The sequence below is a fragment of the Saccoglossus kowalevskii genome, chromosome 5 (genome assembly GCF_978046115.1).
Source record: "Saccoglossus kowalevskii chromosome 5, keSacKowa6.1, whole genome shotgun sequence".
In the NCBI taxonomy this organism is placed as follows: domain Eukaryota; kingdom Metazoa; phylum Hemichordata; class Enteropneusta; family Harrimaniidae; genus Saccoglossus; species Saccoglossus kowalevskii.
The window spans coordinates 34,638,155-34,656,381 of NC_140645.1; the positions used below are offsets into that span (position 1 = coordinate 34,638,155).

Genomic DNA, 18,227 nt, shown 5'->3' on the forward strand with positions numbered 1-18,227 from the left:
CTGCTCTTTGTACTAATTGCTGTGTTTTTCCGTCTCCAGCTACAATTGGATAAATCCAGTAAATATCTTATACAATGGTGAATTCAGACTTTAAATAAAATAATCTGATATCACATGGACTTGGGATGTGTTCAAAACTTAACTGTATAATTGCATGGGGCTCTGCCGCATTGCATAATCAGTTAGTTATTTGTCAACTTCAACCCCAAAATATTTAGCCTATAACATTTTTTGCATCAACAAATTTATAGGCAATATGGGTAATAGTTATTATTAAGAACACATTTGTACGATTAACTTTTTAATCTATTGTTCTGAAATAAAATTTAAAAAAATATATGCATAAGCGCGTGTGTGAATTGTGGAAAACAGGGTGACCCCCCCATTCGCAAAATCAAAAACAGGGTAACCCCCCTACTGATCCACCCCAAGGCCGATCCACAACAGCATACGTCCTAGCAATAAAATAAAATGACTTCTAAGGACTGAATGTTTTTTTTGCGAACTTTGTATACGGTGCCCGGTTTTAGTTATAAACCGACGTTAGCTTCACGTTCATGGCCTACCATGGCAACAGCCGAAAACATATTGCTAGTTTTTTTTAGTGGAGTGGATCGCCAACCGGCTTGTTTTCATTGGCAAAATCGTTTAGCAACATTTTTGGCATATTAGGTGTACATCACATGGACTACTACGATTGAGAGAACTTTATGTATGTTGAATGAGTTTTATAAACCCCGAAGGGCTCTTGGAAGATCCACCCGCAGTAAAATTTGCGATTGCCATGGAGGCGCAACCATCAACATCAAAATCCCAGAAGGTTTCTGCTGGCGACATTACCCAGTTCCAAATAAAGATCACCAACGCCAAATAAGCAACATTTTAACCGGTAATCAAGATTAATTCAATCCACGGCTAACAAGCAACATCACAAGTGAAGTTGTAGCGTGAAGCTCAGCGACTACTGCTGACAACGTAAGTCATGCTTGCGTGCCTTCACCATTGTATTCAAACGAATCACGTGGTGTGCCGTTCTCTTTCAAACCCGGGATTCGATCAATAGGGGAATTTCAGTAAAAAAACACATTGCAAATCATGCAAATTCAACATTTTCAAACCAGTATACTAAAACAGAAATGCTAAGCGATGCAAAAGAAGGATAGATGTTACTTTTCATTATACACATCTCTGTTGATTCAATCCCTCACATATTCTATTCCCAGTTATACCTGCGTAAATGGATTAGCCTCTTTTGATGTTGACATTCAGACTAAAATCATGTGACAGGCTGTTAAAATTGGCTGTTGCATTCACTTTCGCCGGTCTGGAAAATGTGTTTAGTTAGCTCTCATTCAAGTAACAATGCAGATTTCCCAGTGGGAGTGAAACTATTCGACTCTGCCATTAAAAAATAGGGGTGTTTTGAGCAAAAAAAATAACCCTGGAGCGCACATAACACACTGAATTTCGGAACAAATCTTGCATTATTTACAGCAACAGAATACTACAGAAATATCAGACGAAACATGGAAACACTATATATATGTATTTCGGCCTGAACCCTCTCTATTGCAATTCCAGGAATTACCCCCCATATGTGCAACCATTTTCCACTTTGGTACCACCCAAGCCTGAAAACAAAATCTTAATACCACGCTGAAGCGTTTGGTAATAAACAATTATTTTCCAAAAATAATAATGAAGAATTATAATGGATCGCACTGAAATAAAAACACGTGCTTTGCCGACAACAAAACGGAATTATGCGTCTCAAATACGTGTCAGCGACTTTCTTCATGAGAGTCACCATGAACGGATTTGCGTAGATTTTATGGACCGTAAACATTTACTGTGTCACGTTGCATGATGATGTTAAACATCCGATGACTTGAGTGAAAACAATTATTTCCAAATAACCAACTTTATAATTTTACAATTATTAAGAGCTGTAAACAGGTCACAGGTAGCATAGTGGTTGTCGCATCAGACTCAAGACCCAAGTTCAAATCATACCATAGACTGAACATCAAAAGGGTTGACCCCTAACCTGGGTGAGTGTGCCGCAGACTCAATGGGAAGGCTAATCCACTGGCCGAGATTCATTCACAAACGAATGCGACTTTGGGGAAACCTTAAATTGCCATTTGATAGAGAGATGGCCACACAGCCCTGTCATGTAGTCCCAAACAGGAAATGACTTCTGTGACAAAATGCATTATGTGTCAGCACTAGCACTTGCAATTTGCACATACAAAAAAGTCAGGAGATACAACAGTCGCCTGGCACAAAAAACAGCTATATTTATAGTAACAATCAAATTATATTACGCCGTAATTCATAACTTAGAAACCACACTGGATAGGCGGTACACAGTTTCCAAAGCAAAAAAATACTATTACGTCAAACCACCGAGATAAAATATATTTAAGACGTTTTCGTTGACCAGAAGGCACTGACACTAAATTGGAAATGTCTAACAAGATAGGATTACCGGCTCCCTGAAATTTGAACCGAGGAGCTACTTTTTTCTAGTTGACTAGTTGAACTTGTTTGTAGTCAAAAAAAAAAAAAAACCGTTGCCGTATGACCTAATTAAAAGTGTAGTTCCTGGGAGGAGATGGTAGCTGCCATGAGCTCCGTGGAGACCGAGCCGGAAACCGCTAGCTTGATTGTGATCACGTCTCTAATATCATGTTAAAATAATATTGAAACAGTATTCCTACCTCAACTTCGTCTGGGGACCTTCCCTTGTACACAAGGTGTACAAAATCATTGAGATAAAATCGAAATAGTTCTTGCTCACATCCATTATCAAAAGCTCGCTGAATAATACTTCCTAATGGGGAGCTATCTACAGTCTTCCAAAGCTGGTAACTTCTTTCAATAGCGTCATCTGTTATGATGATAAAGAAATAATAAAATTAATACTGTTGTGAATAATATAGTAACATTGATCATTTTGAAACATCTAAATTAGTAAAGAATATCCAAGTAACAGTGAACTTTACCTGTCAATGTTTCAACGGCGGATAAAGAGGTTTCTAATTGTTTAAATATTAACCATGAAAACGGAAGCTTCCACATCATGGTATTTGAGGAACAATCATGCATTACTAAGACTGTATCTCGAAATCGCCTTTCGGCAGTCAGGAAGTTGTTGTAGTTGAAAATAATAATACGATTATCTTCAAATATATCCATTGCAAATTTATGTATCCAGCTTTCAGGAGGATAATCTCCAATGAAGTCGAGTCCTCCATTCTTGTCCAGTATTGATAACAACTCAGCCTGTATAGGTGCCACTACTTCAATCAATCTATTCTCAAGAGCAGATCTGAACGACCCAGAATCTCTCAAACGCCCATGGTCTCTTGCAATCTGTTCACACCATCGTCTCCCATTATCATCTAGCCCACCATCTCGTGTTTGCAGCAATGGGTATATTCTCTTTTTGAAGACTGTCGCGTATGTTCTTTGACCTGTGTTGGACGGTAGATATAGTAAAGTACTAAAATGAATACACAATTACTTTACTGATTTCAACTTTTTTTTTCTTAATTTGGTTTTATGACCCGGATGTGCTAGATATTTGTTTAGATTTGTGGACGTTGTCGTATATTCGGGTGTAACACAAACAAAGATAATTCCTAATATTTACCGTTCTATCATTAGTACAAATGACAATATATATTGGTTTATCGCATTATAACAGTATAATCAGAGTTATAGAATAAATATTAAAAGGAGGCTGCACTGTCGATCTCCACCAACTTAGTTTGAATAGAAAGCCTACATATCGTATTTTTCAATGACTAACTGACTGACGAATTGATTGAGTGATTGATTGATCGATCACTAGGTCGATCCTGGACCGAAGTGGTACTTGATGGGAATGCCTATGTAAATGACCGAGTTCCATTACCATTGAATAGTTCCATAGATTAGACTAGGTAAAATTGTCGACGGAAAACACATTTGTTTTTTTTTATTTTCAAAAAACTATGCACAATTACAAATTCTGCTGAGACAATAATCTGGCACACAAAACACTCGCCAGATGATTTTTCTCACCTGGTTGCATTGACCCAAATAGAATTTTTTTAAGAATCTTTATTCTTCTTGTAGCATATGGCTGTCCTCCAGTTGTATCATCTTTCCAATGGTCTTCAAGTCGTTTAGTAGAATTATGAATTGACATGCGTAATATTGCCGTCGTATTACACAGCAGACTATCGCGAATTACGTCACTCATTGGCCTCCTCCTGACTGACTGAACATCATATACTGCAGACGGAGTGTTTACGTCATCAATATGAATCGAATACCATGGCGAGATCCAAAATCCCTGAAATTGGTTGCCAGATGTTCTAGGCAGTTGTACAACAAAGGCCACGTGATGGTTTACGCTTGATTTAATCTTGTTGCGTTCGTCTTCAATAAGATACATTGCGAATGATATCATATCGTTGAACTTTTGACCCGCAACTGACTGTATAACCAAGAGTGTGTCTCTATCACAGGTACGTCCATAGAAATCTCTAATAATAAAACAAACCATCACATAATAAGGGGCCCAAGCCAAGTCGTTTGAGAAAATGGCTGAACTTAATGGCCCGAATTTCTCCATACTGACATTCCGTAATGTGAACCTGAATTTTGATTGGTCGATTGGTTCGGAAAACCGGAAATAGTAGATTTCAGATCAGTCATGTGGTTTGGCCGACAGCTTGAATTTTGTGAAAAAGTAAATTGTGGTATTACATTCGTTGTAGGTATGATTACTATCATAATTAGTATGTGCATTATAATCTTGAGATACATTCTTTCAGCCGAATGGCATATAGCTAGATCTTGTAACTGAGTGTCCATGGGGTGGAGGCCTCTAACCTCATTAATATATATAACTGTTACATCGTAAGCACTGTTGCAGTTAGGAATATGAACCCTGCGTTATTAGGAATATTTTAAATAAGAGATCTGACTAAAATAACAGATTATCATATATGGTCATGTGACCTCATTATTATGCATAACAGTCATATCTGGAACACTGTTGCAAAATGAGACATGCAACCGGTGCCATAATGAAGGCATCAAACAGGAGACGCAACTGACTTAAATGATTACCATAACTGATCGTGCAACCCCATCAATATGCATGCATAAGCAAAAGGCTCATTATGTGATTTGTAAACCATATCCCAATAACAAAATCCAACTGCATTTCGAGCAACCTCATGTTACAGATATTTCAAACTACCCTAATGGTAATTCAGTTACCTCATTAAAATAGATGTATGTTAGCTTGTGCCCCTTGCCACTTAGGGCTTCAATTCTGTATTATATTTGTTTCATTTTGGGGGTTTGTTCGGATGAGGAGATAAAGATTGTAGACTAATTTCTTTACCTTAATACATTTCTGAAATGTTGTTCTGATTTAAATTGTTGAAGAGTCACCATGTAGACTTCACTTGCTGTCTTAAAGGAAGACGTGTCTGATAATAACTTTCCGTGCGTAGTCACCTTTAAATAAACGTATACCCGTTTCAAATGACTAAGACATGAAATATCATTGAAGGAGATACTATCGAATAAAAGAATGCTATTCTGACAATTTCACTATTATCTTGGTAATTACTACCAATAACGCACTTGTAGTGATTTTGAGACTAATGTTGGTTACTACTAGTATATCTGTAATCAGTGTGTGTCAAAAAATAATAATCATCATATCAAATATATGTCAAATATATGAAAACATCTTCAATATATGAAAATTATCTTACCAAATACAGGAGACCATGTGGTAAGGACACACCTGTAAACGTTGTATCAATACAATGTGACAGTGATGCGTGACGCATATCTCTGAAATACTCATCAATTGCCCACTTATAATCATCACTTGAGGCTGCTGTAACGTAACGAATTACCGAGTCTGGCGTAGTGCAGTGAATAATTGTTGTCTTCACCTAAGTGAATTAATTAAGTTTTAGCATGGCATTGCACATAAAAAAGCAACATAATTCGCTCATACTACGTGAAATTGTATTATAATTATGCACATGGCAGCGACAGCAATAGAATACATGTCAAATGTGTTACGCACGTGTCTTTCTCATATTTACACAACAATGAAATTATTACATCACATGCAGCAATGCAATATACACACGATGTCAACATATTGAGCATTGAGATACTACAAAACTACTACTGGTTACTGCTACTCTTGGTAAACAACAGGAATATGGCGCATGGCCTACGTAAAGACTGTTAAAACAAAATAAATGTTTTACCTGAATGATTTTTGAATTATTATGAGCATCTACATCGGTATTTTCATTATCGGAATGGGTATTTTCATCAACATCATATACTAATGTAGCAACAGTGTCTTCATTATAACCAACTACTACTTCGGATACGGCAAAGGAAGACGGTTTTGAATGTAATCTAAGAGAAATGTGCATTAGTAAGACAATATATAATTCACAGGTTAGCATCCAGCCGCTACGTTGCAATGAAAAACAAATAGAAAATTTTAGGTACAGAAAAAATAACAAAAATATGCGCTGCCCTAAAAAGCAGTAGAATTAGGAATAATGACGCCGGAATATAGATTTGATCCGCTTCGGTCAACAATGCTGGGGTCAATATTTGTATTATTTTTATTATACCGAACAAAAATGTTTTAAATAGTTATGTCGACAAATCTCCGCTGAACATGTTTTCAATGACAAAATCCAGAATGTTTGTCACGAGTAGATGGTTTATCAAAATTCCAATAATGGTATGTATTTATATTCCATAATCCCTTCCAAAATTACTGTTACAATTTAGACTACAAGACAGACACCACTGTGTCGATACATGACACGGGCGCACATAAAGAATACAGAACATTGTACACTGGGAGATCAATCAGAACCTGATCAGACCTAAATAACACCTAATATAACAACATATTACCGGGTAAGTGAACAATTTAATGTCGGTATATCACATCAATAAATCAAGGAATGCCGAACGTCATTCAAGTAACCAGCGCTCGCTAAGTACACAATGTGGTGACTGCGGTCAGACCGACCAATATTATCGTTTTCTTCGATGACAATCACCTGGTTACAACTTCTAACATCCAATATAACTGGGTCCAAGTATTAAAAGATGCCTTGTTGAGCCGAAAATGTGAGAAAACGCCAACAAACCTCAACGGTGAATCAGTATTTTTTTTTAGATTGATCGTAATGTCTGCACAAGCACAGAAGCCAAATTTTACGTCATTGACCACTGAAAAGTCAATATGCAAATATATCGACCGCCAAATGGCTCGGCTATACTGGTGTTATATTAAGTTGAACAATTTCTAACTATAGTGTGAAACAATAAATGCAAGTATCTGTAATGAATTTAGCACCTTGTAAAACGAGATACCGGTTGGCCACTTTCGACGTAGTTGTTGAGCCACTGCTTGTGGTGTTCCACCTGTATATTTTGCTTGTTTGACAAAACGCTTTCCATAGCTAGATAGTGTTTCTCTAGCCGGTTCATTAATGGTATTGGATATTTCTTCAAAGCAGTATCTTTCTCTGCAACTACAATCAATCTGTGGAAAGATTAGACACATGTTAGTATATTGTTAAGGTGAGTATCCTCCGATCACACAGAACAATGTAAACTGTGTGGTTGGATATGAGGAATTTTACATTTCACAAATGTCCAAACCAACCATTTCAATTTAGATACTAACCAATAATCATCGACATTAACTCCTGCCCGACTATATCTACCATAAATAAAATTTCAAAGGTATGCGCATACAACGTGCACTTACCTGAATTCTTTGCTGACATTGCAGCTGAATCGATGGGTTCCCAGTCCCAAGCGCACATAACAATAATCACCTGATTTCAAATAGTACTGAAAATCAAATGTTTTAAATCATAGGATAATATGTGATTTCCAATATAAACAACGTATTACACGCTAATGTCAAATTATATATTGTATTTGCCTGACCTGTTTATTAAATTAATTATTTGTTATCTATAAGAACATAACATCCTTTTTTCAAAAAGCAAACAAAATGGAATTGCCTTATCTAACCACGTCTGCAACAAGGCCACTAAACTTGCTCAAAATGATATCGACCTAAATGTTCCTTTCTTCAAAAGCTCGTCTAAATAGCACCACTGAACGAGATTATAAAATTTATTTGAGGTGACATGAAATAACAAGAATTCGTGCAATTTGATTTGAAGATTATGATTAGTCTAGTGATTCTGCCGCCATATTGGGTTAATCTAACCCGGATAGTTCCCGAAAATTCAGCATTGTTAAATAATGTTCATATGTCAATTGCTCACGCAGCCAGTTTTAGCTGAAACAAAGATCCAGTTACTGGTGCATTGTGGATATTTTTCCAGAAAAGCAGTACTGGTACTAAATGTTTGTGTGTGCTGGCAGATAATGTTTGTGTTCTAACTGCGAGTAATTCTGAAAAAAAAACATGGGTGTATTCCTGAGCTACAGAAATCTGCTTTCACCGTTTTGATTAGTCAAATACTAATTAGCAAGGTTGGTATTTGAGACAAATAAATGACCGCATGTTTCACCTCATTTAATTAAATGTAATTGGCGCCCTGTGAGAAACACAATACATGTAGGATGTTGTTTTTGTTTTACAAAATGATTATGATCAGACGCTTGCCTATAAAATACTGATATATTTCGTATTGACAATGTTTGTTATGCATTATGTATTGATTAGTCTTGAGAGTAAAAGCGAGATACAAGTAAATACATTATTAGTATTCATATATAAATTCAGCACATCACATGGCTTCTGATTTTCTAGGAAGCTCATAATAAAGTTTATATTACTGAGCGGGTCCTTGTTGTTGTTATTATTGTTTGTTGTACAACATGAATATTTCTGGTTTACCTGGTTCATCACATCATATAAACTTTCATATACATTTTCTGCCTTGATTAGCACCACTGTTTCCCCATTTTCCATAGCGTACTTCAGTCTCATGACGTTTTTACAAATCTGACAATTATACAAGAAAACAGCTGTATATTAGTTTTGAGCATAGTCGTCACATGAGTCATCTATAACAACGATTTATTAAATGTAATCTACTATCACAATATGTTTGTATAACTATTCTCGACAGCAGCTAGGGCCTCCCGAATAATTGAGATAGCCGTATTGAAGACCACAGTTCTATCCCGTGTATATTACAATACTGTGTTATATGAAAATATAATTTATGAGAACAACTGAATAACGCGAGTCTATTTCCCTTTAGAATATTCATGTTCACTCTATATTGCAGACAAATAGTGTCTTACCTGTGAATATTCCTGATCTGCTTTAAACTTACTGCCATAGATTACCAATATTTTTCTCTCATTCAATAGTGGCGTACCATTTATTTTATTGCATCGTATTATTTTGTAGGCTGCATTGTTTTTTGTCATTAGGAGAAGGTATCTGTTTTCCCTGGAGTTTTAGAAACGATATATGAACCAACTAATGAATAGAAGAACTTATATTACTGAGAAACAGATTGACCTACAACCTGAACAATCCATAAACCAACCAACCCAACAAACAACCATTGATTCAACCAACCCATCAACACAGTACCGTCACTCGCCCACACACCACCACTACCAACTCAATCAATCAGTCAGTCAATCAATCAATCAATCAATCAATCAACCAACCAACCCAACAAACAACCATTGATTCAACCAACCCATCAACACAGTACCGTCACTCCCCCAAACATCACCACTACCAACTCAATCAATCAATCAATCAATCAATCAATCAATCAGTCAGTCAATCAATCAATCAATCAATCAACCAATCAAACAACGAATGATATTACACACCCTGTTGAGCCATCACTATCCAGGTTTGATTTTACTAGTCCCATCACTGTACAGTGGATAGCACTTTCATCCTAACAAAAATATAAAATAATTACAAACTGTTTTGTAGTAAATCAATGATAATGTAGGTACGTCTGGAATGAGTTCGTCTGGGTAGGTAATGAGTATGCCTGAGCAATATAACACAGGAAAGTAGACTCACTTACAGATCTATTTTTAGAACAGTGCTTCTCACAATACTCCTTGAATGTTTCTTCCGGATTAATCTGGTCATGACCATCAAAATTGCGCAAAACAAAATGTTTCAATACATTCCAAGATGGCACTTCGTCTTGTTGCAGACAGAAAGTGTGAACCATTTTAATAAGGCTGATATAAGTAATAACAAATATAGTTAATATTATTACACATGTTTACGATACTTAAACAGGTACTTAAACATGATAGTGTTCCAAAGCAACATGCGCCTTGAAAAATCTAATTATTCAATATATATTTGCATAATAAAAGAGTATATTGCAGTATGAATTTTTTCTTACCTGTAAAAGTCTCGCAAACCAAAGTATTCTCTTATTTCTAAACATTTATCAAATATCTTTTTATATGCCTTGGATATGGGTTCAAGTAAGCCATCGACCAGTTTTAATGAACCACAGATAGATCTACAAAACAAGAATGTCGGCATGAGTTAGTTTGTTCCTAACCTATCTGTTGACATGACAATTATCACTGTTGAGTCATTGTAAGTAATTTTAAGGCGTGCCTCCCGGATTACCTTCTAGTTTAATTATTATAGAAGAGCTAGGCATTTTAACAGGCATCTAAACAATGTACCTACATAGACATACTTGATACTGCTCGTTCTGATGTAATAAGTATCATCATACCTTGCACTTTTCACCAACTCATTTGTGTCTGGAACGTCTGTAACTACAGTTATTCCTCTGTTCATTTTGGCTGGGTCAAGAGGCCAGTTTGATAATCCGATGAATCCAACTTTCTTGTAAGGTTCCTCTTTTGTTACTTCGTCATAAATAGATCCAGTCTCCAGAAGTGGATGAAGTGTCTTGTCAAGAAATATATAAACATTGCACAATGCAATAATATTCACCACAATGTACGTCCATTAAGTCTAAAGGGGTATTGGTTTTAATTTGTGTTTGTTATATACTAATTCTTAGTGTGAAGATTTGGGTTGTGGCAGTACAGACATTTATGAGACTCGATGTGTTCTAGGCAAATAAAAAAAACATAAAATATCGGATGTGTACATATTCAGTGATATCTAAAACATGTAAATACCTTCAATGGCATTTTGGGTGAATCCTCTGCCAGACCTACTTCGTCAAGTAAAACCACACCAATATGTTCATCAAGGTTTAGGTCTTTTTGGTAAGTAGATGCATGGTCAAACGTTTCTATGATATCTTCCGGCCTTGAATGCTGGCTACACTGACAAACAAACATCTGAATCTACAAAACAAATGATAAGTATAACAGTATGTAGGTTGTGTTAAATATTCTCATTTTCGTAGTATAAATTAGTTCTGTTTTACACATGTCTGAAAATACATATGAGATGCTAATAAAACACTCTAAAAGCACATACCTTTTTCAAATGTTGGAAAATCTTAGAATCTGATGATGGAGACTGCATCGTATTGTCAATAATAGTTCTTGCTAATGATTTTGAACTCCCAGGTTTGCCAATGATGAATAAAGGTATTCTTAGTTCTAGGCATATTGCGATCATGAATACGTTCTCTGTTAGGTTTTTATTTTTTGCAATGTGGTCAGTCACTTTTGCGTCATCCATAAACAATTCTTGACACCTGTATACAGAAGTTGTTTTTGTAATGTAGTTACATATTGCTATCATATTACACTACAATTTTATCTGTATTGTTTATACACACAATGCATTTTTACCTTGCCAGTAACATCAAAAATACGAGGGAAAGGTATATTAAGGGAAAAATATTTGTCCGACATTTTCGTTGTTGTTGTCGTTAATAATTATTATTGTGTGCACAATTACTTTACTAATTGTATTTCAATCTTTATCAAACTTAGTCACTTTATTCATCAGTATAATGTCTTCCCTGAGTATGAGTGACAGATGTTATGTTTGAACATATCATGCAAAAATTTAGAAAATCTGATAAAATATTTTGACTGTTTCTACACATTCAAAGGTCACCGATCTCAGTGGAAAGATGCATTGTTGTATGTGTTCAATGAAGCAAATTATTTATCTTGTAATAATATCCTTGGTAATGTATTCCCCAAATCCCATGGGAATACAAGACTAGGTCTCAAAACCAACTCATGGAGAAAGTTTTTGCACAGTCTGATACACATTTGCAAACCTACCAATAAAATCTTTACAGAAAACAAGATGTCAGAAAATCAATATAAGCACTCCTATGAATTGGGTGCCAAACTTTTATCAAGATCTGAAGCTAATAGAATGTATATTTAATCCATAGTTATCAAATCAAAAACAATACATAAAAAGCAAATTGTATGTATTCAACAAATGAAAATACACAGGAATTTGACTAACAGTTCATTCAAAAAATGAAAATTCACAGGAATTTCTTTCAGCTATTAGAACAGAATGATAGAGCTTTTATAATACTAATTTAAAAACACACTTTAAAAACAAAGATTGCAGTGTTTGAAGATGTAGATTCTCTGGAGTCATCAGTACTGTTGACTTCTCTCTCCACTAGACACAAACTGACAATATAAGTTGATTTGCATACAAAGCATAGCTTGCAACATTATGGTTATTCAAGGAGGGCGTTTTTTGCTTTTCAAATGATACAGTGGTCACACAATGAATATAATAAGGCAGTTCATTTTTCTCTCACTGAATCATTAATTTTTGACACATCTGTACAAAAGCCAGCTAAGATTTCCTGTTATCTTGCATGTTTTATGAATCTATTCACGTCTGAATGCAGCTGCGATGAGACATTTGTTTTTATATCTGAATTACTTTGAATAAAGGTGGAAATTATGTCCCTTAAAATATTTAAACAAATTAGGCACCAATGTTTTAGTATGATATTTACATCTATGAAGGATATTTGGTAGACTGCTTTCCACCAAAACTTGTTTGTATTCAAAATTAATTATGACAATGCATATTCATATTGAAACTATGATAAAGAGAATGATATTATATAACAAAGGGCAAGGTCACCAGAGTTCAACTATGTTATTTTATTATATTCAAAAACATACCACATTATGTCGCTATGTATACTATCTGGACCATGTGGCAGCTTGAATTGTTCTTCAAAACTCCAAGATATATAATTCCTGTACTTTTTTCTGTTCTTCAATGACGCATGGTAACACACTCCTATGGCTAATATCAAACATCTTCGGGTTTTCTTGATTTCTTCCTGCATGATATGAAGCAAAAAAGTGATGTAATATAATTTAACTTCTTTTACAATATTGACGTTTAATACAATTTAACATTTTTGTATTTGGGGATATGAATTATTTAAGCAATAACCCCCGCCGAAGGCGGGTATACCACGAGATATTGCACAATTCACGACATATATGCACGAGCCGCAGGCGAGTGCATATATGGAGTGAATTGTGCAATATCAAGTGGTATACCCAACTTCGGCGGGGGTTATTGCTATTATGTTATACCAGTATATTGACAATTCGATAAAACTTGTAAAAAAGAATTTACTTTCATCTACTAAAAGATCATGATTATGGCCCTTGAACATGAATATTTATAGGAATAGTATGTAGTTGTACGCTGAATGCATACAAAAATTACATGCGCAACACAGTTCAAATTGAATACAAACTAATTTTTATTCCACATGAAAAAAAACCATATCCACGTTGAATAGAGCAGCGTAAACACACAAATTAGCATAACAAATGATGACCTTTCTGACCTTTTACTGACGCACAACGCGATTTGAAATACAGGGTCGTGTACAGTTTGGATCATTTAAACCACGGATTTTCCACGTTTTCATTCCGGTTTTTGCACAATTTGGACTGTAATTTGCCCATTGAAAGTACAGTTGTGAAATAAACCGGTTTTGTGACTCATCATACTACTTGTAACTGTGGATATTTGACGTTCAGCGGTACGCGGCGGGACGCGGTGTATCATGTACGGCGACCAGCACAACGACCTCAGTTCCAACATCTGACCTGGATACCTTTGATATAACCAACGTTTTGTGACAGTATGACTGACAGGTTTTGTCGTTGTTCTGGGGTAAGTTTGATGGTGTAAGATCGGATTTTTGCATCGTTTTTGTGACACGTACATGATATGCCTTGTCTCAACTCCGGCCGAAAGACTTTGCACGCCGTCGCTCTAATACAGTGGGCCTACAGTGGTTGGTGTACACTCGGCACAAATCTGTAGCTTTCGAAATCACCTTCATCATCTCCTGTAATTTATTTACCCATAGTGAAGAAATACAATACCATATATCGTCGAATCCTGCGTTGTCCCGTGTTTTTTGAAACAGATGGCAATTACCCGCGTGCACTGCAATTTTGTCAGCTGCTGCTACCGGACACCGGTTGTTATTGGTGGCATACATTTTTGCCTGTGACTCATAGTTTTTTGCATTTTTATGTCATTAAATCCCTCAATTATATCTTGTACTTAAAGATCATGTTTTCTTTGTTGGAAGTTCGCAATCCATCTCAAAGTAACACCACTGAGAACATAGCGTTCTGGCGTTTGTGTAGGCACCTCACGGTGTTAAGGGACGGTGGTTTAGGTTTGTGTGGCGAACGACAATCACCCAACGACCGACGCTCACAACTTGGATCCCACCATTAACAAAAAGCAATATTATAGTTATATAACTTTTCAGATGTTTTTAATTCAGTATTTTTTTTCAATATTCTTCTAAAATTCAGCCACGATATTTCCCTAAAAATCAAATAATACCGGTTTTATATATTTCCGTATTAAACCTGTAGTCAATTCATGTTCCAGGGCCACTTTGTTTAGCCGTGCATTATCAGCCAATATACCATGGATTGCATATGCAAATTTTGTGTTAGGACCAATCAAATCAATGGATTAACACCATCAATATACTGGTATAATATAATAAAAAATATACCATTTATAAAACACCTTGCATATTATTAGAATAGAATATGTTACATAAAAGTACATACATTCAAAATTAGTCGCAGAATATTTATAACTATTTAAAATATTTTTTTTGCAAATAAGAAAGTACATATTCTTAGGATTGTTCGTGTCACTAAAGAAGAAAATCTTGTAATGACTTACTGTCGAAATGATTCCCCCAGAACTTTCTGCCACTCTAACCTTTCCACTTATCAGCGTGTTTTCATCTATGGAGCCACAGTTAGCGTAGAGTGAATCACCACTCTCAGATTGGAGATCAACAGTCTCATGGACCTGAGATTCTGGTTCCATTGAATGCTGCCAAACATGCTGTGCCTCTTTGATGTCCATTCCATTTTTAATAAGATCATACTTTCGATGGAACCAGACAAACACTTCTATCACTCGTTTAATGTCTCTCAAACTGGCAAATTTGCATTCTTCCTATAACGACCAGGGCAAATATATTGATTTATAGTATAAGCGTATTTATTTACACCCTTGGTAAAGAAATGAAGGTGACCAAGCAAAGTAAATGATATCGCCTCTTGTCAGCTTAAAATGCATGATATCAGAAAAACATGAATAATTATGTAATCACTTGAACGACTATTAATAGATTCAAATATACGTAAATAATATAGTGAACATTCTATATATGGAGAAGCTGTATAGAGAATGGAAAATAGTTTGTACTTGTTGGTAACATACCTCTTGTTGCTTCATGTACATTTGAGACATAGCAAGAACGTTGCAAATCAGCTGCTTTGTTACTTTGTTCAAATGTCGAATGTATTCCTTCAAAATTAAATGAAACAGTTACAAAGTTGATATAAGTACCTAATGCTAAGTATTTTTTCAGGAATTAAAACAATTTTTATTGCCATACCAATGTACTTACATTATTATTGACCAAGCTTCTAATGTACTTTTTTTCTGTCTCTGCATTCAGTTGTCCAAAGTCCCAGATAAATGGCATCATACTTTTAGGCAGTGGGTGGACACGATATACGAGATGTCGAAGTGGCACGTGACCTTAATGACAAGAAGTAGTAAACAATGAAGTTTAATGTCCTGGTCAGATAAACTAGCTACTAATAATTGAGTTACACACCATAATGTTTAATAAATTTGAATATATTTATGTCGTCACTTACCCAATTTTTCTTGCACATTTGCCGAGTCTACTGTGAAACCCAACCCCGCAGTTTCCAATTGTTTTATTGCAGCATCCCCATGTTTTCTATAAGGATTACATGCAGCAACAAATTTTAAATTTGGTGTATCAATAGGTTTTCCTCTCACAGTTCTGTCTATTAAGATTTCTCCCACCAAGCCAACTGCTTCACATGAATTTGCTTCATCGAAAAATAAGACATTAATTTTGTGTTCATTATGTTTTGCTGATTGGGAAGCTTTCCAGACTTTTTTTTCAATGTCAACGTTTGTAGTTCCTCCATGAATCTGCAAATAGAAATAGAACACAATATGCTTAATATAAATCCACATCGATACAAATTATTTTAATGAATTAAATGTTGTTCTAATTTTGTTAATAGAAGATAATATTCCTATTTTGGATTAGCAACAGGTTTAAAAAATAATCAGATATTGAAGTTAAACGAATATCCATTATGCAAAGTATCCATTATGAACATTTTTCTTTGTAAGCTGATTTTGTAGTTTAACCATGATTGTTACATTTCAAGAAAGACAGAACACAATGTACCAAATGCATTGAACTATAGAATTCCGTATCTAATACACGTGCAGTTTGCTTTGTTATATGAATAATATTTGTTCTTTCAGTCCCACAGTTTAGCTGCAGTAAAGTATAGTTAAAATGATTGAAATGACTGTTGAACGGATTGATCATTTCATCTGTAAATTTATGTATTTAATGTCTTTCCCAAATGCTAACTATAATTGGTCACGGTGATTTAAGTGATTTATATACAAACGTTTTGGATAAAGCATCAATAACATATTGGCTACCAGTTTTATTATTAAAAAACGTATATGTGACTTCACTGCGATATTGAAATAAAAGACCTTTTATTTTGTATTTGGTTCAGGTCACAATGCTTATGCTTAAATTTTGTAACGCTGTTCTGCATAGACCAATACAAACAACAAATTTCTAATACTTTTGAATATGACACTGGACCTCCTTTTCAAATAATCATTCACTTATCATATTACAACTTCCGCCCAAGCTTTATTGAATATTATAAGTATTGGCAACAGTTATTATAAGCGTAATTTAATAATAATTACATACCTTCACCATATGAAAGTTTGACTGATCACTTCTTCCAGCCATCATCTTACAGAGGAATTTGACCATTCTTGTTTTTCCAGTACCAGTGTCTCCCATTATGACTACAGGTATGTCACATCTAATGGGATGAAATAAACACAGATAATTACTAGAATAAATATTTGTATTTGAAGATAAATTACCGTTTTGAAAATATATAGCTAACATCTAGTAATGAGGGGCCCTGACGTCTAAATATTAAAAATATGCCAATTGACTCAACGGTTTTGGCCAGAAGTTAATGACATTTCATTTGGCAGTAGGGAGATAAGGTGTTGTTTCCAAATTTAACAACGTCTTTTGTTGTGTGTTTCAGGTAGTATATAACACTACCACATATTAATTATAAAACAATATCCACTGAAACCTTATCAGGTCTGCACATTATCATAACGCGTCATTAACAATCTAATGATTGGCTTTGAGTGTAGTGGTGAAACAGACACACATAGACAAAAATAATCACAGTTACCCACAACGATAAGCTAAACTGGAACAAATACATGTCTGTTAGTCTGCAAATTACTACACTCACCTCAAATAAAATAAAATATATAATTGACTTGATGACCAGACATATTCAAATATTATATTTCCTGATTTTGATTTAGTGACTTTTTTCAACAAACCCTATAAATTCTAGCTTTATTTGCATTCCTTGAATGAGCAACTACCAAGATTGAAGAGCCGATGGGACTAGGTGAAGAAAAAATAATTGCACATTACTATTTACCCCTTACTAAATATAATAATACAAACACATATTGGTTTTTGAAGTATAACTTATTTTGCATTAGCTTTATTAAACAAAAACAATTATCATCCTAGCGTGTCAGTCTGTATATT

General features: G+C 35.0%; 1 protein-coding gene across 1 annotated transcript in view; it reads right to left on the minus strand.

Moving 5' to 3' along the window:
* LOC100367095 (E3 ubiquitin-protein ligase rnf213-alpha-like) overlaps nt 1-18,227 on the minus strand; it is a 196,441-nt gene that overhangs the window by 13,679 nt on the left and 164,535 nt on the right. The window contains exons 37-58 of the mRNA XM_085498959.1: nt 17,343-17,460; nt 16,219-16,525; nt 15,963-16,096; nt 15,773-15,859; nt 15,224-15,505; nt 13,162-13,325; nt 11,519-11,741; nt 11,212-11,382; nt 10,797-10,975; nt 10,449-10,571; nt 10,116-10,278; nt 9,910-9,980; nt 9,361-9,511; nt 8,948-9,055; nt 7,838-7,923; nt 7,421-7,609; nt 6,300-6,456; nt 5,787-5,972; nt 5,408-5,523; nt 4,072-4,538; nt 3,009-3,479; nt 2,724-2,893 (exon numbers count right to left, since the gene is read on the minus strand). Coding sequence (XP_085355085.1) covers nt 2,724-2,893; nt 3,009-3,479; nt 4,072-4,538; nt 5,408-5,523; nt 5,787-5,972; nt 6,300-6,456; nt 7,421-7,609; nt 7,838-7,923; nt 8,948-9,055; nt 9,361-9,511; nt 9,910-9,980; nt 10,116-10,278; nt 10,449-10,571; nt 10,797-10,975; nt 11,212-11,382; nt 11,519-11,741; nt 13,162-13,325; nt 15,224-15,505; nt 15,773-15,859; nt 15,963-16,096; nt 16,219-16,525; nt 17,343-17,460 — 4,123 coding nt within the window. The remainder of the gene's footprint in view (nt 1-2,723; nt 2,894-3,008; nt 3,480-4,071; nt 4,539-5,407; nt 5,524-5,786; nt 5,973-6,299; nt 6,457-7,420; nt 7,610-7,837; nt 7,924-8,947; nt 9,056-9,360; nt 9,512-9,909; nt 9,981-10,115; nt 10,279-10,448; nt 10,572-10,796; nt 10,976-11,211; nt 11,383-11,518; nt 11,742-13,161; nt 13,326-15,223; nt 15,506-15,772; nt 15,860-15,962; nt 16,097-16,218; nt 16,526-17,342; nt 17,461-18,227) is intronic.